This window comes from Schistosoma haematobium, chromosome 4, assembly GCF_000699445.3.
Source record: "Schistosoma haematobium chromosome 4, whole genome shotgun sequence".
NCBI lineage: Eukaryota > Metazoa > Platyhelminthes > Trematoda > Strigeidida > Schistosomatidae > Schistosoma > Schistosoma haematobium.
In genome coordinates this window covers 41,859,056-41,884,599 of record NC_067199.1, presented here as the reverse complement: position 1 = coordinate 41,884,599, position 25,544 = coordinate 41,859,056, and the positions used below count along the sequence as shown (strand labels likewise).

The 25,544-nt window shown below is 36.8% G+C and overlaps 1 protein-coding gene across 2 annotated transcripts; it reads left to right on the top strand.

Annotated features, from left to right (window-relative positions):
• ADCY9_1 (Adenylate cyclase type 9) lies at nucleotides 1-25,250 on the top strand. 2 transcript variants are annotated; one of them, XM_051216455.1, is made up of 6 exons: nucleotides 1-3,225; nucleotides 3,692-4,724; nucleotides 8,746-8,829; nucleotides 13,121-13,182; nucleotides 16,513-16,548; nucleotides 21,767-25,250. In XM_051216455.1, exons 2-6 carry the CDS (start codon nucleotides 4,523-4,525, stop codon nucleotides 23,909-23,911), a joined length of 2,529 nt encoding a protein of 842 aa, XP_051067045.1. In that variant the 5' UTR covers nucleotides 1-3,225; nucleotides 3,692-4,522; the 3' UTR covers nucleotides 23,912-25,250. The 2 variants fall into 2 exon arrangements, with proteins under 2 accessions (XP_051067045.1, XP_051067044.1); XM_051216454.1 differs by having other exon boundaries at nucleotides 16,513-25,250.
• Nucleotides 25,251-25,544: the final 294 nt, after the last annotated feature.

Genomic DNA, 25,544 nt, shown 5'->3' with positions numbered 1-25,544 from the left:
GGGGACCTACTTCAATGTTCCATTCACACTGTCTGGGAATGGAGGGTAGTTGTAGAGTAGCTGAAGGCCAGCTGAACTGTTCCGCCCATCGTTCTAAACGTCTGGACTTGGAGCAGATGAGAGTATCATCTTTTTCCGAAATAATCTCACTTACACTTGACTTATTAATTCCAGTTTCTTTTATTAGTCTGTAAAGCTGTCTTGTGTTCCCTATAGTCGCCGCCTTTTCCATCTCTTTTGCTTTCGTTACCCACCACTGCTCACGGTCGTTCTTTAGACTTTTTCTTAACCTAGATCTGATTTGTTTTCGCTCTTCATCATGTTCAGAACCTGATGGGACGAGTTTGCGAGAATCCAGCAGTGTGACAGACCTTGAAGAAATCCACTGGTTCCTTGCAACTCTGTGGTTTAAGTCACTAATAGATGTCACTGCTGTTTCCACAGCTGATTGTATGCCCTTCCAAGCAACATCTGGGTCAGCCTCGTCTTCACAACTACCTAAGTGTGACCTCAGTTGTTCCTGGAACCTACTTTTGGTTTTCTCGTTACTCAAGTCAGTTCTAACGGGTCTGATATCACTTCCCGGCTGCCCACACCGTGGAAGGGTATTTCTTGAGGAACCTGAAAAGGAAGTTGGATTAATGCTGGTCCTAACGACCTGGGAGCGTGACCGCAGATCCTAAGGGACAATTGTTTAAGGCCGGTCGCGCGCGGCTCTTTTGAGGGAGGTTTTTAACGTGTTAGCTCCGTTCTTCAAAGAGCCTTACCACCGGAGACGGAAACCGTGAGGTAAGGTGAGGCGTGACATTTTTAGGATCGACCTTTTCTAACCCCACACCTCCTTGTGAGAAGGCAGCATCGCTGCGGATGCTGGTTGTCCGAGGGAAACACTTTACTGCTAATCGGTAAAAATCCATCACCTTGTCAAACGAATTTTTATCTGTGCATAGTACACTATGCGCTAACCTCAACATTTTTTTACTCGGTTGATTTGATGAAAAGCAGACAGTGCTTCAAAGACAGTTATGATCAAAAACCTACAACTTATCCATGTCTCCTAGTTTAATGGACTATTTTTCACAGTCACAAAATTATAGAGAAAACTTCTGCGCAGTATACACGCCTTTTGATTGGCAGACAGGCAACTTGCATGTGTTACAAGTAGATTTTTCTCACTAGATACTCACAGTATGAAAAAGGTCACTTGTTAATCATACGCTATTGTGCGGACTCAAATTTCCTATTTTAAAATTAAAATGACTGTTTTCAATGTCCTGTTATTCATTCGTATATATTCAAGTTCAGATAACTAGCTTATATGCTTAAATGCATCACTGTTAATGGATTAGTGGCTCGGTGGTTAAGACATCCGAAATCCAACCACCTAATCGTAGGCTTGAACCCTGGTTCATCCATTTCGATTGGGCCAGGATTGCTAGGATTTTCACATGGCTAGAAGCCAAATACACACATTTTCACCTAGTAAATGGGTTGATGAAAATATATGTAAATAATTGTAGCTCAAGCACAAACATTTATAACTCCTCTAGTGTTACGGATCAATTCACTGACTGATCAAAAAATTAGTTTTACGTGCGTCTGTTGTAGAATATCATAATGTTGTGGTTTCCTCCTGGGACGAAAAGCGGTTTTTTTCTGTTACTGGTTTTTCCCTCGTTTCTGTAGATTATAATCTAGATGGAACCATATACAATGCCTATCATTAGTGAGCTAGCTTGATGTAAAATGTTATGATGGTATTTATCTTCTTGCAGTACGTATTTCAATACACAGATACAGAAAAAAACCGTTTATATATTTAGGAAATTCTTAATCACAAGTTGGATATTACGTACCACTAATCGCTGGTTTGTTCAAAATGCAATCTGTTCAGAACAGTCATCACTTCTATCTACCTATCTTGACAACGGTCGGACTCAAGTGCATCGTGTTCTAATTAGCCATTAGTAGTATACGGATGATATATAGAAAATTATCATTTTTTGATGGAGGATTTTCCTGTGATTTCTAAAAATATTTTTGATGAAGAAGTGAGTTGTTTGTTCTTCGTCAACAAATCCCACCTACGCAAGTAAATTGATACCAGTAAATTAATTGTCCCTATCACTATTAGGCTACAGGTTTAAAAACCCATTACGACTTCACCCATCTCGTAGGGTAGCCAGTCAAGCAGTGTCACTAGCTCTGATTCTCTCACCCAGTCACACTCACACAAAGAGAGAAATACAAAGAATGGAATTCCAAGTTGAACACACTCGTAAGTGGATGATATCGAAATGAATGTATAATAATTGTGGAAGGATAATACTTTAAGACTTAAATAGATAGTTGGTAGTAGTCTATATTGTAGTATGTCGATTGTTTTGTAATGCCTCTTCTAATGTTCTTTTAGAAAAAAAAACGAAAACCATCAAGAAATAATGCATTTTGCAATTTTTAGTTTTTATATAATCATTCCATGTTGGTCATCGTCATCATCATGTTTACAGTGTTCTCTGGGTCGTAGTTTTATCCGAGATATCCACGTTTTACTACATTATTTCCTGTATCTGTTACTTATCAGTCTTTGGTATACACTCGAGGATTTCAACCATAACATATTCAATCATACTGTTATTATGATTATTGTTTATTCAAGTCAATATTGAACATCTAACAATGTTTCCATCATCAACACACTTCCCGTAACCATCCTTTTCATTTAATTTTGCTATTTCCTTATTTCATTTTGGAAGACGAAGACAAACCGGTTTTGCCAATTCTCCTCCCTGTCTGTCTGTTTGTCTTTTTCTTGAATTCTAGTTTACTTTATTCTGTTTTTTTTTTCAAACTGTTTTGTGTATGGATCTGAAACGAATCGAGGAAACACAACAGTACTTGAAATTTTCGTTACTGGTGTCATAAAAACACAATCATTTTGAACTGTTTAATCTAGACAAAAAAGGACAAATATTTAGATAGGGCCGGTAACCGTACTGAGAATACACAGGTTATTTTATTATTAGTTTAAGAAAACGCCCTAAATTTTTGATAGACAATAGCTTTAGAGAGATAATGTTTCAATGGTGAATGAGCCTAACTACTACACCAACTAGCTGACTACGTTTTGCAACTGAAAGCATGTTTCATCATTGCGATACAAACCTGATATATGGTTCATAGTTAAAAATGTAACGAACACCAAATTCATCTTTCAAGTCATGGGTTCAAATTCTACTCTGTCTATATCTTAATTCAGGTGTACAGTTTAGGAGAAATATATATCATCTGACAAGTAATACGCATACCTGAGAATAATCAAAATTTTTAAATTGTAGAACCCCAAATGTCTTCCATCAGTTAAAAGGCGATGAAGGGCTGTAAATCGTCAGACATCCAATATAAAACCTATCATTGTTTTGAAGGTCAGTCCGCTACTCTTTAACAGGAAAGTTTACAAACTAGAACCTTCATTTCCGTAGTAATCCGTGACTATTGGTACAGATTTTTCGGTCATTTGTTTCATCAGAGCTCATATACATTTTCATTTGGAAATCAATTTTCGCCAACTTCCTTAGTTTTAGCATCGAGTTTTCAGAAAGCTATATGCACTGTAGATATGTCCTTTTTATTTTCTTTGGTCAAGCTACCCATTAGTGCCTGGTCAGTTTCCTATTTTTTGGCACAAAAGATCTCATCAGGGTAATTTTTCTACCTCTGACTTTTCAAAGTAACTCTCTCCAGTCTAGGGACTCGTTAATTTACAATAGCCAAATAACATATTTCTGTTTATTGAAGACGTTGAAGAAATATGCAGTTATTATTATTATTATTAAAATGATTATCTTATAGCAATTTTATACATATCCCCGAACCTAAACTCGTTTTTGACCCATTAATTTTTATATTATTTTGCATTTTAGAACTAAAATCATTCAATCTTAACCATACAACTTGTTTTTACCAGGATATATTCTAATTATTTATGTATTGAAATTTAAAAAATACAGTGCATTATGATGTAATTTATTTGTACAATCAAATGAATAGTATTTTGTTTTTGATCACTCATTTGAGATTTTCTAGTTTTGACTTTAAGACATAAGCAAGCGAAAATTACCTTGCCCTATCGATCGTCACGAGCTGTCTGCATTTATTTTTTGTGGCATAGAAGACGTAATTAATTCGACTCTACCGTGAACGTGTGTTGATGTTTGTTACTTCATGCATGACCAATATCTTGTTTGTTCAATCAAATTCTATCGATCGATTTCCCATATGGTCTCTAGTCTTAGTGAGGTCAGTCTCTGCTCGAATAGCTCAGTAGTAATGTACCTGACAGTGTTGCTATGTTATGTCTCACAATTCGTTGTAACTCCCTTTTATATCAAATGTATACCCTACTGATTTGTGCCAAATAGGTCCAAAAGGACTTCCCATCATTTGTCTTCATATTTCATTACTACTTGTTTGAAATAAACACTACTGAGTTTTCACTGTACATTTATTATTTCAGGTGAATATGCGCGTCGGTGTACACACTGGTAAAGTGATCTGTGGAATTGTCGGAACAAGACGTTTTAAATTCGATGTTTGGTCAAATGATGTTACATTAGCTAATGAAATGGAGTCCAGTGGTGAAGCGGGAAAAGTGCACATTTCTGAGGCTACTTTAAGTTTTGTAAAAGATATTTATGAAGTTTCTGAAGGAAAACCTGTTCATGGTCAGTTATGTTTTGCCTACCCATAATTATGCTTTTTCTTTTGTCTTTCCAATACATCCTATGTTACTTTTCAATTTTGATAGTCTATTAATTTTAATTTCGGAGGATTGGTGAGGGATAAGACAGTTATGAAAACGTATGTTGAAACTATCTGATGATATGGTATAATGATAGCCTTAATTTCGATGTTGAGCAGGGAAAGGCTATCAGCAATTAGTTGAGAGTCACATACGGTTTATTTTCTACCTTGAAGAAACTAACGTGCTTTCCCAGTTATTAATTCAAGCTTTTGTGTTTATGTTCATGAATTTGAATTACGTTTTATATGTAGTAGCTTACGATACTCACCCAGTGTTCGAACCAAATTACATTCAGAGAACACTGAATCTTATTCTCAGTAGTTGAAGATAAAGTATCAAACCACTTCTTTGATTCGAACGTCCATCAATGAGACATTCTTATACATCTGTTTTAATTGTAATAGTAGTGTTAGTAGGTGAATTTTTTATCGAATCAAGTTGAGTTAATCCGCTGTTATTAAAGTAAAGCTTGGCACATAGCAGCATATCACTATGGAATGAAGTTAACAAGATAAATGACAAACAAATCGAAATAATTGTTGTATCAATGATAATGAGAAAGACTGAATGTTAAGAACACGGTTCCAGAAGTTGGAATAAGAAGGAATGTGTGAAGGAATACTGAAATTCATTTTCTAGATAAAGAGTGAATCCATCTGCGCCATTGTGACTGGTTCTGAACCATGTCTCCTAACGTTTCCAAATACTGATCGCAATTATATTAACATGTTTGTTAATGACCTGCAAGCTTGGCTACAAATTTTGTGAATATCTGTTAAATAAAAAAACACCAAAATTTTATACATTAGCCTCTTTAAGCACTCAAATTTATGGCTTAAAGCTGAGCAGACATAAACTTGTACTTGGTACATCGCTATTTCATCTCTCTGTGCCAACGGGGTATGGCAACTTGGTCTGCTGTACGTACGTACCGGATTCAAAATTGTGAGTGAGTGACTGACTTCATAATTGAGTTACATCACTGTTTTTGGGACGGGAGGCTGTTTCTACAATACGCATTGTTAGTTGATACAAAAGTCTATAGGTATTGCATACAGTGCTAACTATGTGCCACAATAGTTTCAATAGAATATTTCCGAAAATGTTGAATTTCACTTTTCTCGTTTGTCACAGTATCTTTTCACAAGTTTGATGTACGAGTTGAACGTTCACCTGGCATACATACATGTATGAACATAGTTTTTGCATAGAGGAAATGAACTGGCGAGACTGTAATTCACGAACGAACCAATCGGATATAAGATAACATGTCTTGGATTTTGGCGTGAAATTCACCCATCGATTTGGCTAAATAGAGTTTCGGCATTATAGCTGATGTCAGTTCGTGATGAAATCTGAAAATATAATTCCTGACCCTAACCATCAACTGTAAATCATAATTCTAATTATTCACGCTGGTTTATAATCCCCATTTGGTCCTAGTTCTTAGGTGAACACTTTCAAGGTCATTTCAGCGTCGCTCAAAGGTTGTCCAAAAATTATGCTCACCAATTAACTTACAAAGTAACATTGATTGTAGGATAGACACATATGGTTCAACGATTCATTTGATCCCAACAACCAATTGTTTCGCATTGTGTCAGTTTTATGTAATTACTTATCAGAAAAGTGTGATTTTCGAAAGTGTATTATGTTTCAGTTTTCTGAATAGTAATTCGCTGAAGCAAAAATGTTCATGTGTAGTTAGTGTACATATACGCCTATATTTGAAATTGTCTTAATAGGCGTATATTCATCAACTTCAACTAATCCACGATCCATCGATAACATTCTGGAAACAGCTCTGATGAATGTAAGTAATGGTGGTGTGGATCTGTTGCCTGGAGAAAGACTTCTCGACCTAAAGTATGCGGACGATATTGTCTTACTGTGCGATAATGCCCAAGGCATGCAATCCGCACTTAATCAGTTGGCAATCAGTGTCCGTAGGTATGGTATGTGCTTTGCACCTTCGAAGTGCAAAGTACTCCTACAAGACTGGCAGGATTCCAATCCTGTACTCACCCTGGATGGTGAGCAGATAGAAGTAATCGAGAATTTCGTGTATCTAGGTAGCTGCATAAGTGTTGGTGGGGGTGTGATTGATGAGATCAATGCACGTATAGTGAAAGCCAGAGCGGCTTATGCCAATCTGGGCCATCTTTGTCGCCTTCGTGATGTTAGTCTGGCCGTAAAAGGTCGGATCTACAACGCGTCGGTGAGAGCAGTTTTGCTCTATGCTTGTGAAACCTGGCCTCTCCGAGTTGAGGACGTTAGACGACTCTCAGTGTTCGATCATCGCTGTCTCCGAAGGATTCCTGACATCCAGTGGCAACACCATGTCAGTAATGCAGAGGTTCGGCATCGTGTGTTCGGACACAGACGCGATAATGCAATTGGTGTCACCATCTTGAAACACCGACTTCGGTGGCCTGGGCATGTTCTCCGAATGTCGTCCCAGAGAATTCCACGTCGTGCATTATTTGCCGACTCTGGGACTGGTTGGAAGAAGCGGAGAGGTGGTCAGTGCATGACATGGTGTCGTGGCATGAAAGAAAGCTGCAAAGGGCTGGCTTATGTTGGTCCTTCACGACTCCCTGGTTGGGGTCCTACAGATGGTGCAACACAGTGGCTAGAGACGTTATCAGATATGGCTCAGAATAGAAGCCAGTGGCGATCCTGCTGTAATCTTTTACTTTCTTCATAAAAAGAGGTTCTGTCTCCCTTACCTGAAAGATTTCTTCCGATTGTACCTTTGCGTTCCCTGATTACTAGCACATTACCTTACACCAATCTCTTCGTTATTGTTCTCTCTTTTTTTGTTGCGCTCCTTAGCTTTCTTTTCTTTCTCTGTATTCCTCTCGAATTTTCATTGTTTTGTGTGGCGGATATATATTGGCGCTCTCTTGTACCAATATTCATGTGTCCAAATAAATAAATAAATAAATCCACGAAATTGCGCGACATATCCACCATTATCTTCAGTGACTTACTATCTCACCACAGACCCAATTGAACTCGCAGGTCACTGCTTCTCACTAGACAGATAGGTCCTGGGTTCAGATCTCGCGAAGCGGGATCGTGGGTGCTCACTGCTGAGGAGTCCCACAACTGGGTGAAACGGCCGTCCAGTGCTTCCAGGTTTTCCGTGGTGGTCTAACTTCAATTGACTCATGATCTCAACTAATAAAATTAATATATTCATCAAATAACTTGTACCACTTTTAATTTAGGTGGATCTATCATATAGCTTTTTTATTTTTCCTCAGCATATAATTTTATGGAATTATGGTACGTGTACATTCAGTAAATTAGAATCACAAATGAATAATCCTTCTTAACCAGGTTGATGTTCTAAAACTCTTGTACATAAACACCTGTGTGTAGTTGTTCACATCCTCATTTCTCTATTCGCCAAAGAAGTGTCACGAAACGTCAGAAAAAATAATTTTTCTACTCGTTGGGAATTTACAAATATATCATTTTTATTAATAACAATATAACCAATGCTCAATTTATTTCAAGTTATAAGGTCAAACCTTGGTAATGACACCTACAAAATAGCCTCTATGTTTTGAAGCTGTTTGTACGGAGTTATGATGGATGCAATGTGATAAAAATCTCAAACGGAAGAACCACAATTGTTGACTTTCTTTGCCTTTCTATCTTATAAGGAAACACGAGACGACTGTACTATTTTTTAAATATGATGGGTCGAAAAAATTAGTTGTAGCAGCAGAACTGGTAGAAAACTTTCACGTTTCGAGATCGATTATAGTTACTGACATTTCAAAAAATTTGTGTTTTTTGCTATTTTGAATGTAAATGAGACAGAAATTAATTTTTTTATGCTAATCATATTTCAATTCGGATGATGGTTGTTCAATAAATGTTGACTATTTTCGTAAATATAATCTATTCCCCTTTTTCATTTTCCATAGATATTCGAAAATTCAAAGTGTTAGTTGAATTTTTTAATAAAGAAGAACAATGTTTCGCCATTAAACATACTCAAGATGAAGCTAGTAAGTAAAATTAATATTGTTTTCACAAGACACTTTCTCTTTTCCCTGTTCTACTAACTAATTTTTTGGTATATGAATTGCTAGAGAACAACTCCAAAAACCAAGAAATAACTGGACAGTCATCTCAACTCTATGAAAGCAATGTCTTCTCAGGAAAACGTTCATGTGTGCCAGAATTGAGATATAATATATAACCTATGATATTAGATAATCATCACAAATTATTGCCAACTGACTGAAGTTGTAATTGTGTGTATACCTTTTGATTCTTACTAAATCATTTGCAGGTAATGCGTTTATCGGCTAGACAGACCTCAAGATTCTAGGATTGATGTCTTATGCAATTGTAGCATGGCCCATCACTCCTTTTAATTTTTTGTGAACAATGGGCTACAGACAAATACTAGGCATTTAAACTAGTCATCTGTCATGGAAGACCACTTGAACACCTCAATGTCTCGGTTCACAATTCCTGCATGTTTCTCCCAGTCATCTGGTTCTTTCGTTATCTTCAAGGATTGGTAACGGATACTAAATAGAGATGACTGTTCTCCAAATTGAGCGACCTATGCTCCTTCACGAGGAGTAACAGGCGTAAGTAAGTAAGTAAGTTCTCCAAATATTTGAGACAGGGTTTTAATTGTTTCATCAAACGTCTCGTGGGTTCTTAGGGAGAATTATGTCCCATCGTCACAAGTTTTCTTAAAAGTATTCTGACTTTGAAGCGTTATCCAGTCTTCAGAGATCAATACAGAACAAATCTTCATATTTTTTAAACCAAGAGTCAGAAGTAACACCTACTACACCAAAATTAAATTCATGGATTGCATTAATGACTGAATCAGTATGAGGTGCTTGTAATTCGCCAGCAGCAGGCACAATTTCTGCATCACGGCTTCCATGATTCTGAATGGTAACTAATCAAACCGCTTCTCTTGACGCTCCATATAAGTTTCTATTTGCTCCAAAGAAATATTCATTGTAGTTTTCCCCGTCGCTACTGATAAGTCTTCTAACTGAACGCTAGATTCGGTTTGTAAGCTCTTCTAGTAACCCCCAGGCTGGATCGACACAGCGACTTGAACACTAGAGAAAAGGCGCAAAATATGGTTTCTTTATGTTCAGAAAATTTAGGGATTTTATGGTATTTTAAATGTCTCTGGGTTTTGCGGAAAATTCTGGAATGCTACTAAACATAGTAGCAGTATAAGTACTCATCCAATCAGTAACTCGACATGCGACTTTTCACTTTTTAGATGTTTCTGGCAAAACTAATAATGAACGCTTATTCGATAAGATGCTTCTCAGTGTTTTCTGAACCTTTCTTGGCTTTTTTTGCGATGAATTTTCCTGGATCTCCCCAATAAATACATAACTGAATATCGGAATTGTCATTATGTGTGTACGTTGAAAAACAACATACAAAGGTTCACATGCATTATTTATAGGCGTACACACATGAAAGTTAGCATTTGACTATACAAAAGTAAAGACAAAATTCTTAATTAGATTCATATAATACGTTTTAAATAATACACCCTCTGATGTCAGGGCACATTAGAAAGAATGTCGAAATTAACACCAATCTTTAAAATTAATTCAAACGACCAAGGAATAATTTATCCTAAAAAAAAAAGTCCTAATCATCATCTGTGCACCAATAGTATTCAGTTTTTCCATAATAAATTTCATTTGAGGTTATTATCCTTAATAGACAGCCTGATGTTTTATACCGCTTAATTAGTTTGTTCACTATGGTTAGGTAAGGTCCCGAATGTGTCTCCTTCATTCATCGTATCCTTGTATGGTTGACTCCTGGATGATGCATGGTTTTTATTATTATAAATTTAATAATTCAGTAAAAAATTATTGGCGAATTCAAAATAATACCCTTAATATGTATTTCCATCTTAAAATCCGATTCTTACCACTCTGATGTTGATATATATTTCAGTAGTATAGAATCGTTATCTAATTATTCATTAGTTTAGTTTGTATTTCATTTTTTAAATTGGATGTCTGTTTAAGGTTAGTTCCGAACTGTTGTTTGGCTAAATGTTTTCTCACCGTCAAATATTCAACTAATATACACGCCGTTGAAATCTCACTTAATCATCGTTTATAAGTTTTAGATTTGTTTTTCAGGACTATTGAAAAGACTGACAGAAGTTTGTGGTTGCACTCTGACGTTACTCCTAGGTAAGAGAGAATCAGACGATGTTGACGTCAAAATGCTCTAAGTATGATATCCGGAAAACAGATAAAGTGACAATGTTTCAGAAAATAGTATATTTGAACGGAAGTAGAGATAGATGAACGTGAGACTACTTCTGAGGTAATTATTTCAGTGAAGAGAAGTGTCTTGCGTCATTTATGCCTTGCATATGGCTATGATGTTAGATGAAGTCCTTACAACTAGTAGTGCCTTTTGAAACAACCAGGATCAGCATCATTGTCGAACACTAATTCTTGTAACTGAACGAATATTGGAAAAGTTGAAATCTTATAAACCACTTTTCGAGTTATTTATTATTATTCGCTAAAAAATTCCCGTTATATTAAATTACAATTATATGAACGAAGAATATTCTTTTCAAAAATTTCTCGTCAGGTTCTACAATTATGAATCCAAAATTATAATCCATAAAATTGGTCAGATTTACGGCTAATTTCTCAAAAAAGGTTGTCAAGTGTAATAATAAATGTATTCAGCATCCATCCCTATCTACTATATCTGACATAATTCATATTATTCTACATATTACGTAATTTGTGATTTGCAATTACATTATTCTCTCTCTCACGCCATGTTGACCATATTTATTCTAATCCTTTATCGCACAATTTCATTTCACTTATAAACTGATTCAAGTTAACACTTTATATTAGTCAGCTCCAACATTAACGATTTGATTTGATTTTATATGACAAACAACAATTCTTGATTCACATATTACAATTTTAAATGATGTACTCTGCTTTAAATCTGGCCAATTTTATGGATTATTAATTTGGATTTATAATTGTTGAATCTGATGAGAAATTATTGAAAATAATATTCTTTGTTCATATAATTATATTTATTATTATTATTGCTAATCTACTAATTATTTTGGTCAGTCTTTGTCGGCACGCATGCATCGTATACGGGTTGCCTCAAAATAGCTATTTTGTCACAATTTCTATAGAATAGGATAACTGTGGCTGGCAGAATAATACAGAGCACTCATTTCATCCTATTTGGGACTAGCAAGCTAAATGTACGTGCATCCCTTTATTGATCTTCATATAAGGACTTGGATATGGTATCTTTCGCTTTAGGGACCTAATCACTTAAAAAAGTGGCTATCTAAACTCAATAGCTTAGTGGAATCACAATCCCTAATTCTAACTTATAAGGAAGGAAATCAATATCAATTTAAAGTTAATTCATGATTCACTTTAAACACATTTTTATTATGTTTCGTGTTTCGTGATAATAATTCAGTTCATAAATTTGAATCGTTGTTATCAATATATAACTGATTGCCCTAAATCTATTTTTTGGTTCTACTGAGGTGATCATTAGCGGAGCTTCCGTTATAAAACTGAATTTCTTAATCTCGTTAGCGGGGCAGGGAAAAAGAGGAAAAAAGGTATCTCATTCACTTTACTGAAGTCAAAGTTAGTATATGGACGTATCTATAACATGTCGGGTGTTTGATGAGAAGGATTATTTGTGCATGATTCATGATTGACAACAATAACTGCAAAGTGATCGTTTTTGTTGTATGTTTTTCTCACTACGTTTAAATAGTATTACACAATTATTTCATTAGCACTGAATTTAACTCAGCATCATGATAAGAATGTGATAAGTAGAAAAATCAAATGAACATTCGATTCCTACTCAATTGCTTCAAAGAAGGCATCTTCAACAATCACACTTGATAAATTCAAAAAGATGGATTTACTTGTGTTAGCCTTATATTATGCTATGAAGAACTCGTAGAACTCTTAGTATCATAGGAAGCGAGCACGTTACTCTGGTTTTGTGGAAAAATGACGGTCAGTTAATAAATTCATCTACCTTTGAATTAATAGGTTGCAAGTGTAAACCTCACCTCACCTATTTTAGTTTGACCAACTGAATGATTCTCAAACATATACTTGTTTACTGACTTATACTTAAATAACTTTGACTATCTGCTTTGTTTTTTTTTATTTATTAATTATATATGCAATTACATATGTGTGTCCAAAATGACTTTTTCTATTGTTTTATTTTCCCTTTTCCATTGGGTATCTGTAGTGATCAAAACATATTTTATTGAAAAACGTTTGGATGATAAGCCAGTTGTCAGTTTGCCACCTGTAAGTGAAGTATATTGTATCTTTTTTTTCAAATGTTGTGTTATTTTTACTTTTTAATATCGGTGTAATCTAGTTTGATATCATAGATTTTATACCTTTTTTCATTCTTCACAAACCGCTATACTGTATAATCGATAGATAGATTAATTTAATTTGTTAACTATAATGGAAATTTATGTCCTCACCCTTAAATCATAATTATTGTGTAAGGTATATCAGTATTATCTTATTATCTAAACCGAAGTGGGACGAGGTTTTTCGTACCTTCAACCTACTAATTGGAGCTTGAGTACTTTGACCACTGAGGCCTCAGCTCTTCTATGTAATCATATCCTAAAGTATGTGCTTGTGTGAAAGGCAATTTAAACGATTTCATCGACTTAGGTTTCATCCAGGTTTGTCACCAAAGCGTATCAGCAGTTGTCTCGGAACTGATCTCACACTGCTAAGGTATCCGGGTCACAGCTGATGTTTTGCTTGGCTCTATTATTTATTTATTTGAACACATAAATATTGGTACAAGAGGGCAGCAAATATATATGCGCCACATAAAACAATGAGAATTTAAAGAGAATTAAAAAAAGGTAAGGAGCGTAAAAAAAAGAGAACAATAACGAGCAGGTTAGTGTAAGGTAGTGTAATAACAATAACGAGGGAAACAGAAAGGCACAATCAGAAGAAATCATTCAGTTAAGGAAGAAGCAACCACTTTTTACGAAAAAGTAAAATCGCCACTGGCTTCTATTCTGAGCCATATCTGATAACGTCTCTAGCCACTGTGTTGCACCATCTGTAGGACCCCAACCAGGGAGTCGTGAAGGACCAAAATAAGCCAGCCCTTTGCAGCTTTCTTTCATGCCACGACACCATGTCATGCACTGACCACCTCTCCGCTTCTTCCAACCAGTCCCAGAGTCGGCAAATAATGCACGACGTGGAATTCTCTGGGACGACATTCGGAGAACATGCCCAGGCCACCGAAGTCGGTGTTTCAAGATGGTGACACCAATTGCATTATCGCGTCTGTGTCCGAACACACGATGCCGAACCTCTGCATTACTGACATGGTGTTGCCACTGATTGTCAGCAATCCTTCGGAGACAGCGATGATCGAACACTGAGAGTCGTCTAACGTCCTCAACTCGGAGAGGCCAGGTTTCACAAGCATAGAGCAAAACTGCTCTCACCGACGCGTTGTAGATCCGACCTTTTACGGCCAGACTAACATCACGAAGGCGACAAAGATGGCCCAGATTGGCATAAGCCGCTCTGGCTTTCACTATACGTGCATTGATCTCATCAATCACACCCCCACCAGCACTTATGCAGCTACCTAGATACACGAACTTCTCGATTACTTCTATCTGCTCACCATCCAGGGTGAGTACAGGATTGGAATCCTGCCAGTCTTGTAGGAGTACTTTGCACTTCGAAGGTGCAAAGCACATACCATACCTACGGACACTGATTGCCAACTGATTAAGTGCGGATTGCATGCCTTGGGCATTATCGCACAGTAAGACAATATCGTCCGCATACTTAAGGTCGAGAAGTCTTTCTCCAGGCAACAGATCCACACCACCATTACTTACATTCATCAGAGCTGTTTCCAGAATGTCGTCGATGGCAAAGTTGAGGAGGAATGGTGAGATTTGGTAACCGTGAAGAAACCCAGTGCTTGTAAGTGGGACGTTTCTCGAAGCCGCAAGCGACTGCACTCGCCATTTTCATGGCGTCATGCAATTGCAACCAGTGCTCATCTATACTTTTCGGTGGAATGGTAGCTAGCCTAGAAGCTAGCTCGGTTCGATACTTGCTAGCAACAGAAGCTGCAACCAAGTTGCTAAAATCAGTCCTTTGGTGGCGGTCACTTCGTTGGCTACTGAAAAGTAAGGTAAGGTTGGCGCAGACCAGGGTATAATCAGAGTCCAAATAGGTACTCCAAAAGGAGCGGCAGTCTTGTACACAACCACACCAGAGGTAGCTGATCGTGATGTGATCAATCTGAGTCCAGGCTTGAGATGCAGAGGGAGGACGCCATGTGGCACATCGGCGATGATTGTGCCGAAAGTTAGTGCTAGCCAGAAACAGGTTGTGGTCTGTGCACAGTTGCAGTAGACGATCCCCGTTATGTGTCCTGCGACCAACAAGTGAACACGGGGCTTGGATAGACAACAAACGTCAATATTAAGACTTTCCAAAGACATAACCAGACCTATCTGTTGTCCGACCTGCATAAGTGTGCGAACGTTAAAGGGAGCCAGTTTGATTGGTGCACGTGGTTTCAGAAAAAGTGCTTCAGTACTCGTATTCGGTGGTAGCATACAATTTTTAACCAGGCGGTGACATATATCATTTTTTGATCAATTAGTTGGTTAGTAACAGGGACTGTTCACATAAAATAATCCTACACAATTAGTGGCATTATTATTTTCTAGAACAAAACATGCAAGAAGTGATGGGTAGTTTACAGTGAGGAACGCTATCCAAAAAGATTTATTTAATCTTAAGTTCCTTTCTTTATTGTAATTCTTCTTTTGAATATCTGTCTCATCTACTTCCATAACCTTTACTTTACCGTCCATTTGCAATGGTGTTCTCAATGTCATTTCCAAGCACACATAAGTGCATTATTGTAATCATTGTAGTAATGTTACCTCGGTTACGTTAGTCGTATCAAATGAACTTAATACCTGGGTTATTATTAATCACTGGATAAATATTCTCATTATTATGTGTCATTAGCCAAAGCCCACATGGCTGCAAACAAATGTAATCCATGATTTATTGTAATATGAAAGACATCTGAAACTTTAAGTTAAATATAGTTACTCAATATTTGGTAATCAACTAAATGTAAATGCACCAGATTGATTTGCAAATGTTTCATATTCTGTTATCTTAATCACTTTTCCTGTCTTACTGTTACTACTTCTTAAAATCCTATTATATGCAAACATTCAACATTTTTTAAAAATTGTAAATCTATATCACTCTCTCTGGGAAATATTACAGAAAATTTGCATGTGCATTTGGTTTCAAATGACCATTTCTTTAGCCTACTAATAAATACCTTATTGTGTCTAAAATTCCAGAGTTGGAAACGGCTATTCACTAGTGAAACATTAAATAAATATATTAACCACCATTGGCGCTGATCCATGCTTGTCCAACAGTGTTTCGACTTGTAGTTTACGTTTACTCAGTAAAAATCCGCTTATTACGTACAAATATGTTTCTGTAATGTTTTTATTGTTTTCGCTAAAGGAAATCAAAATGATGTTAGTTAAATAATAGTGGCTTTCTTAATCTTATTTTCTCCCGTTGTAGATGCAACTGGAAGTTGGTCCAGTTCAATTACAAAGTGTAGGTTGTTATTTGATGTTTTGTGTATTCAAACTGTATATATTCATGGTCTTTACATTATAATATAGTGGGGAAATGAATGGCGATTGATCAGTTCTTGATTATGAAACAAGCAACTATTCAATAGCGCTTCATTTTCTATTGAATAATGTGTGAAGCTTATAGTTCAGTCGGTCAGATTAGTTTTTTCCCAGTCGTTGATAAGTCTTGCTAATTGAACGCTATATTCAATTCCTACGTTATTCTCGTGACCCCCAAGCTGGAACTACACAGCGACCTGAGCACGAGAGAAAAGGCGCAAAATATGCGAGAAGGTTCGTTTTAGTACAGAAAATATAAGGTTTTTATAATATTTGAGGTGTCCTTGAGTTTCCCGAAAATTTTGGTATGCTACTACATAGTAGCAGTATAGTAATCGGCCAATCAAAAACTCTGCATGTGACTTTTCTCTTTCTTAATGTTTCTGACTAAACTTCTAGTAAACGCTGAATAGATAAAATGCTCCTTAGTGTTTCCTGAGCATTTCTTGTCTTTTGCGAGAAATTTTCTCGATCACTCCAACACCCCCCCTTTAAATAATAAGACCTCTTCTTCGGGTCTACTTGCAGCTTGATAACTGGCTTTCTGTGGCGTCCGGACTTTCTTGGTATCCAGAGTCTATGAGTGTCTGTTGGGGTTCCTGTCATTGGAGTATCTGTAATTATATATAGCGGAAGCCTCACTCGACTATCTACCTTGTCTAGAGTCCTTTTCTCTCTGTGTATTTGATTAATGTATCTAATTCACGTTCCGAAAGTCCCATGCACTTTGTATAAGACATTTCCCATTCTCTTCTCAACGACTCCCGGTTCCCAACGATTTTTTCCCAATGTATGATTTGACAAGCACTTTATCACCTACGTTAAAACTCCGGATATTCTGATTTTATCTGGTTTGGGTGGTAACATGATGTCGAATATAGTTCGGATGCTTCTCACGAACATCGCTTCATCAGGGGATTTCCCATCTGGGACGATAGGGTTAAGCGTAGTTCGATAAGCCGTTAAGAATTTCGTAATTATCTGACTTGTGTCCTCTCCTTCCCCTTTCGGTAGTGCTTTTTTTGAATATGTCCTTCTCAACTTCCGACGTATCGACGTTGTTGCTGACCGAGTTTATGAGCCGGTCTGTTAGCTTCAACCTTTCAATCCAATCAAACCCTAATAAGTCGAGTGATGAACGTTCTGTCAAAAATATTACACCCTTCTTCGTAAACTCTCCGACTGTGATTTCACCAGCAATATTTAGAATTCCCCCAGATGCACTCTGTGCTGATTGATGAGTTGAATATATTTTCGTCTACCAATTTTCTCCAACATTCTCCTGCTTATAAGTGTTATATCAGAGGCTGTATCTAACTGTAAGCGGGCATCATACCCATTAATCTCGAGAGAAACATACTTTCTACGGTTATATGAGCCGGCCTTGTGAAAAGCCACCGTTGCTTTAGCTATTCGTGGCTTGAATCTTTTAGAACACACTTTCTGTTGACGGCGTTTCCGGGTTTTGCAATGACTTTCTTTGTGCCCTTTTGTAGAACACGTATTACAACGATGATTTTTAGAAGGACAAAATCTTTTGGAAAGCCAAACGCCACATAACTAGTGTGAGGATGATGGTTTGTTTCTGTCATTTCAATAATTCTGCGTGCTGGAACCTTGTAAAACTTTCCTCTCGACTGCATTGACGTGAATGAACGGGTTACCGTTCTCTACCATCGGAGTATCATGCTTCAAATGCACTAACCTTTTGCATTCGGTATCTACTTCATTCAGGGTCATGTTAGGACAGTTCTGATATCAACATCTTCGGGTGAACGCAAGCTACAGACAAAAACTAGACATTTAAACTCGTCTTCAGTCATAGTAGACAACTTGAACGCCTCAATGTCTCGGTTCACAATTCCTGCATGTTTCACTCAATCATCTCCTGGTTCTTTCGTTATCTTCAAGGATTGGTAACGGATATTAAGTAGAGATGACTGTTCTCCAAATATTTGAGACAGGGTTTTAATTGTTTCATCAAAACTAAAGTCTTGTGGATTCTTCGGGAAAATGAAGTTACTATAGCGTCCATGTTCCATCGTCCCAAGTTTTCTTAAAAGTATTCTGACTTTGAAGCGTTATCCAGTCGTCAGAGATCAATACAGAACAAATCTTCATATTTCTTAAACCAAGAATCGAAAGTTACACCTGCTACACCATCAAAATTAAATTCATGGATGGAGTTAATGAATGAATCAGTATGGGATACTTGTGATTCATCAGAAGCAAGGTTTTGCTGGGATAGGCACAATTTCTGCATCAGGGCTTCCATGATTCTGGTATGGGACTGTTCAAACATCTCTTGATGCTTCACATAAGTAGTATGTAGCAGGAAAAGGAAGTGGAATACTTACCAGCAGAAGAACAGGATGGAAAATGGAGAGCAATCGAAATAACAGCAGTATTAGACTGTTGCATTATATCAAAAACAAGTGAAGGAATATATGCAAATGATGCATTTACTGTAGGATTTTCATATTCTACTAAGACGTTGTGCGATTTTACGTAAAACAATAAATTGGTTTACTGTATTTAAATAATCGTTCATTAAACAATGTGTCCCGATTTTCCAAAACCCTTTTAGTTTCATGTTCAGATGAAAATCGAAATAAAATACTGTTTTTAGTTTCTTTATCTCGTTGATATTGTTATGACCACAAGTTTTTCGACATCTAATGATGATTCGCCACTTATAATCCCGATTATAATTTCTTTACCTTGCGTGTTCTATTTCGTATGCAGACTAGTGTTCTAAGCTTTGACCAAGTATACACTTTGACTGGGAAGATTAAACTTGAGTTAATGCCGATATAATCTTAGTTTCTTCTGGTCAGCCAATATGTTTACCTTCTATCCTCAGTTTTGAGTCCGAACAGTCAGTCAGCTACAACGTACGATCAGGCACATATATGCATCGGTCCACCGCATTAGCACAGCAAGATAAACATCGGATTCGTAGAAATAGTTAATTCAGTGGTGGTAATATATAAAAGAAAGATTGCAATAAGGATATAGTACAGGAAGAAAGAATTAGTTCGTAGACAGAAAGAATGGAGTGATTTTAGTCTCTTAGTTTAAGGGAAGACAGGGAGTGTATACACCGACGCCATTGTGATCGATTCTGAGCCGTCACCAAGAGTCTCCAACCATTGGTTACGATAGTCATGCTGACCCCAACCAAGTAGTCTGCATCTTCCAACATGGCTGAGACTAGAAGTTAGTGTCTTCAAGCACTGATGCCACGTTTTGGTTTGGCGCCCTTAACTTTCTTCCAACCATCTCCAACACCGGTTAGCATTGCACGTCGTGGTAATCGGTGTTCAGGCATACATAACACGTTGCCCAACCATCTCAGTCGATGAAGATTCATAACCTCATCAACTGATTTACCATCATCCCCTAATACCCTGCGTCTAACCTCACTATTACTTACCCGGTGATCCCAGCAAACGCCAGTAATATTTCTGAGGCACGAGTGTCTTCTACTCTTAATGGCTATGTTTCGCTGCCGTAAATTAAAACAGAACGGACTGCCGCGCAGTATACTCGTCCTTTTATTGATAGACGGATATCTTGCTTTCGCCAAAGGTGACGCAAGTTGGCAAAAGCCAAACGAGCTTTTCGAATCCGTGCTGAGATTTCGTCAGACACCAACCCATTAGGGCTGATCAGACTTCCAAGATAAGCGAACATTGGGTGTTGATTTTAGTAAACATTTTGTAAGGTTGAAAATGTTTTCTCAGTAAACAGTCAGAACAAGCATTATTACTACTGAATTTATACCATATACCCTAAACGAATTTGTGAGATCTTATTTACATAAATCTTAATAATATTAGTTCAGGTGATAAATTATCGTTTTTAATAGTAACCATTTTGATTCTGGTTCATCTATGGTTTAGTAATTAAGGTAATCCAACTCCAATCTACAGGCGTAACGTTTGAACTAGATTCCAATTCCAGTTTAGGATGGCTAGTAGTACCAGTACGAAAACTTTTACTTGGCAAATGATTCACAGACGCATGTTATAGGTTGATCAAGCATCTTTAAACGTTTGCCATGTCTATTGAATTATAAAAATGTAAAATTGTCCTTTAGCAATCGTGACTGTCGGAAATCAGTTTTAGATCAAATTACTGATGTGGCTGAATACGCGATTACTCAAAATAACTCGTGGCAACGTGAATCAGCTGATTTACTAGCTAACCATATCGTTTGTTTATAGAATTCGGTTTACGTGAAAAGCTCAATTACGGAACGTCTGTTACTCTTAAGTAACCATTTCACAAGTTCCTGACGAATCTTATTATCGAGATTCCCTTGTTTTGCCGGAAAATGATGAGCTTTATTAGGTGCAGCTGCATTCAGTATACTGCACGATTTGTTTTCTGTTTCGTGGGCGGTACTGCGACAATTCCATGAACAATAAACAGGAAATCTTTTTATGAGCTGGATACGTCCGTGTTTGTATATTATGTTTCGGGGGCAGTGGGATTTAAATCCATTACCGGGCATGTTTCTGAAATGGGCAGTACTGTACCACTGGGTGGATATTGAATGACTACCGTTTTGTTTAATTTACTGTTTGCCAAGGATTCATGAAGGCTGCAATCATTTACCTGCTCAGTGTGCAATTGAGAAATTAATCCATTCACTTCCGTCGCATCTCCAAAACGTGAGTGATTCAGCAGCTGTGTGCGTAATTTCGCTAAGAACGCCAACTGTCGCTCAAATAGTAGCTGTAATCGATCGGAAGGGAGAGTCATTTTCTGAATCAGCACCGGTAATGAAAATTACTGCATGAATAATGACCAATGTCGTTCAAGGACACCGATGACAAATCTGGATGGTGATTGCTCGAAATAATTTGACTGAATTTCGTCCAATCACAGACTGACTTTGGATCGTAATATATTTTTTACTTCGTCGCCAATTTTTATATCTGGTCGTCGCTGATTGTTGTATATGTATAGCTGCCTAAATGGAACTAGATGGGAACTGAATGCTCTAACTTCTAGGCCGTTATTGTTTACAGATATGAGGTATTTTTCATAGGTTTACTATTTTTGCGAAGTCGTCATAAAACTGTTTTCCAGCCGAATAAATTTCTGTACAACTATCATTTTTCTTTTAGATTAATAATGTTTGCGATAGTGAAACTGTTACCACAAATAATAATCTGCATGATGAATCACGGAATATTGACGCAGTTATCCCAACAGCAATGAATACTAGTATTTCATCAACCACGGAGATTCACAACACTTTTACCTCATGTCATCCACTTGTGAATAACGAAAGTACTAATAATGTCGCTAAGAAACCTGACGGCATTACACAACATAATGGTGGAGATAATAAGAAGCTGGTGGATAGCAGTCAACTCCCACAATCGGTTTCAACAGTCTTAACAGAAAATCGTCTTCCTATGGATAATAAGAACATAACTATACCGCATACTGCTACAACAACAACAACAACTACTACTATAACTACTTCGTATGCTATTAGTCGCGGTTCTGATGTGGAAATGTTACAGGCATTACAAGATTTTGTTCAACCTGATGAAATTTTCATTTTTCCACCAATATCCAGATTAAGTTTGAATTTCTTTGTTCCCATGGTTGAGAAAAGTTATCGACGTTTAGGTTTACGACGTCCAAGAACTCACTCTATTGAGAAATTATCATGGTCCACACCACGTATCGCTCCATTTATTAATACAATTACAGAGACAATATTGATTTTCGTTATTGCTATAACATGTTTAATTGTTTTTCCAGATGCTCGAAAAGCAGTGAATACGCCAAGTTTTTATATTATTCTATTTATCGCCTTCATGATACATACACTATTATTGACATTGTTAATTTCCGATTTGGCTGCATGGGCCTGGTGTCCAAGACGTTGCAATAGTAGTAGTAAGTCCATGTTGAAAACTAGTAGCCGTTATGATTGGCGACGTATAGTGATTCGGCTATATGGGAAGCTGTTTCGTTGGAATTCACGTAATGTGATTGGTGTTTTTATTTTGATCTTACCAACATCTGTCGTTTTGTCGACCTATTCTTATTGTTTATTTAATAAATATACACCTTTAATAACACTCGATGCGTCATCAAATCATAAAGACACCTATTATTATTCTCACATGTTTTATGCTACTTATCGTACACAGATTGGTTTGTTGTTCACTTTTATGTTTATTAACTGTACATTGTACACATCGTTTTCCTCTTGGACGAAAACTATTTCAGCTACATTCGTCTGTTCATTGGGTATACTACTGATATCCTTACATAGAACACTTCAGTACACGTGTTCGCCACAGCATGCTCAGTCGTGGTATTCGGCAATAAAATATAGTTTTAATAGTCCAGCAATTGTTGAAGAACGACTAGAAAATCGAAATTCATCGTTGTTATTTGAGTTTCCTGATTGGTCATATCCAGCCATGTCTGATAATGCCGTGTACGAGTATATCGTGATTGGATTACTTACTTTGATTCTAGTCGGTGCATTGAATCGTGAGTTTGATATTAATTTCCGATTAAGTTTTCATCGAGATTATGAAGCTCTACGAGCTAAGGAAGCTATCGGTCATCAAAAATTGCAAGCTGATTGGTTATTGGAGAACATTATTCCATATTATATAATGAATGATTTACGTCAGCATAATAAATACTCTCGACATATTGAAGATGCTGGTGTTGTTTTTGCATGTATTGCGAATTTCTCTGAGTTTTATGACGAACAATACCAAGGTGGTCAAGAGATGTTACGTGTTATGAATGAAATATTTGCTGATTTTGAGCATCAACTCGCCTTATCGAAATATAAAGACGTCGAGAAAATCAAAACAATCGGTTCATGTTTTATGGCTGCTTCTGGATTAAATATGACTGAACGTAAACGCAATAAACGATCAGATGAACATTTGTGGGCATTACTTGATTTTGCTTTGGATTTAATTCATACACTAGATGATTTCAATCGCCAAATGTTCAATTTTCAATTTGAGCTAAAAGTTGGTTATAATATTGGTGAAGTGACAGCTGGTGTTATTGGTACTACAAAACTATTATATGATATATGGGGTGATACTGTCAATGTGGCTAGTCGTATGTATTCAACAGGTTTAAAAGGTAGAATACAAGTTACTGAGGCTGTTGCTAAACGCTTAGAATCACGTTACATATTTGAATACCGCGATGAAGTGTTTGTCAAGGGTAAGGGTAATATGAAAACCTACTTATTGGTAAGCCGTCGAAATAGTTAAGAGGAAGGGATGGTTATGGACATAATTTCACTGAAAAAATATGTCTTACCTGTTTGTTTGTGCTACTAATGACCCGTGTACTATTCATAATAATTTGGTCAATTATGGCGTCTTAATCTCTGGTCACTTGATCAATGGGACAATTTAGAAAATTTCAAAAATTATGATCTGAATTTTCACTTTACTACACACACAAAATCCTTTAATAGATATTTTCATATACGTGTGTTTGTTGTCGTTCTTCACTGTTATTTATCAAATTAAGAACTCACTGCACCACCGTTATTTTCGCTTAATCATAATTTTTAATTAAACATAATAATACTTATCGAGAAAGTATCATATATTGAACATATTAGTTTACACTTGTAATAATCATTTTCCTGACTTTGCCTTTCTTTATTATCGTCCTTTTACACAGTGATTATTGTTGTCATTATTGCTTTCCTTTCATTTTCCTCATCATTTCCAACAAACTTTCATCTACTGTGCATTTGTCTTAGACATCCATCGTCAATATTCTATCGATAAATGACCATATAAATGTATTAAATTCTTTGTCTTTATATGTTGTGTTAATTTTTCTTACGGTTATGAACTTGGTCTAAATATTAGTTGCATGTTTTAGTTCATATGACATTAAGCGCCGGACTAATTGATTGTTATATGTTCCACCTTTAATCAGAACCAAGCTTAGTTGCCAAGTTATATTGGAACTATATTCGTCCAAATACATGCGTATGTGTGTGTATGTGCACATGAACCTTGTGAACGCAAATAACTTGACCTTAAGAATTCAGCTACCACTGTTATATTGCATTTTTCCCATGATTATCTAGACTGCTTTTCACTTGTTTTGTCCTCTTTATTATGATATTTTAAAAGAAATTTGGTAATAAAGTTGATAGACATACATTAAAATCCACTAGCTTTTCATTGTCGTGATTACTTGTATTTATTCGCTAGAAGTATATAAGGTGATCTATTGTTCAAACTGAAATCTAATCAGAATGGGTTTTGTGGAGATTTTTTGGAAATTTCACAAGTTGAAATCATGAGCCAATTGAAGCTAGACCACCATGGAAAACCTGGAAGCACTGGACGGCCGTTTCGTCCTAGTATGGGACTCCTCAGCAGTGCGCATCCGCGAACCCGCCCCTCGCGGGATTCGAACCCAGGACCTACTGGCTTCGCGCGCGAGCACTTAGCCATTAGACCACTGAGCAGGCATCTAACGGTGTTAATGTCTAACTTCAACTAATCCACGAAGTTGCGCCACCATTGTCTTCAGTGAGTTACTATCTCACAACAGACCTGGTTGAACTCGACTGGTAACGGCTTCCCACTAGAACTCTAGGAGTGTCTCATGAAGTCAGTCACTAGTGAGCAGGTGATTATTATTATCAGAATGGGTTTTGTGGAGATTTTTGGAAATTTCACAAGTTGAAATCATGAGCCAGTTGAAGCTAGACCATGTTCAACTGATTGCTTTTACTAACGGTTCCTGTCATTCGTTCATGTTAACTACTTTCTATTTTGTCTTTCCTTTCTACTTCTTTTGTTAAATTTGAGCTGTGATGGCCTCTCTTTATTTACATATTCTCTGCTCTAATTCGTTTTGAATAATGAATAT

Bases quoted from the DNA above. Each gene is read 5' to 3' on its own strand.
- ADCY9_1 (XM_051216455.1), top strand. From the start codon at position 4,523: ATGCGCGTCGGTGTACACACTGGTAAAGTGATCTGTGGAATTGTCGGA. The intron at 13,183-16,512 runs GTAAGTGAAGTA...CTCCCGTTGTAG, and splicing joins CAGTTGTCAGTTTGCCACCT to ATGCAACTGGAAGTTGGTCC. The intron at 16,549-21,766 runs GTAGGTTGTTAT...TTTTTCTTTTAG, and splicing joins GTCCAGTTCAATTACAAAGT to ATTAATAATGTTTGCGATAG.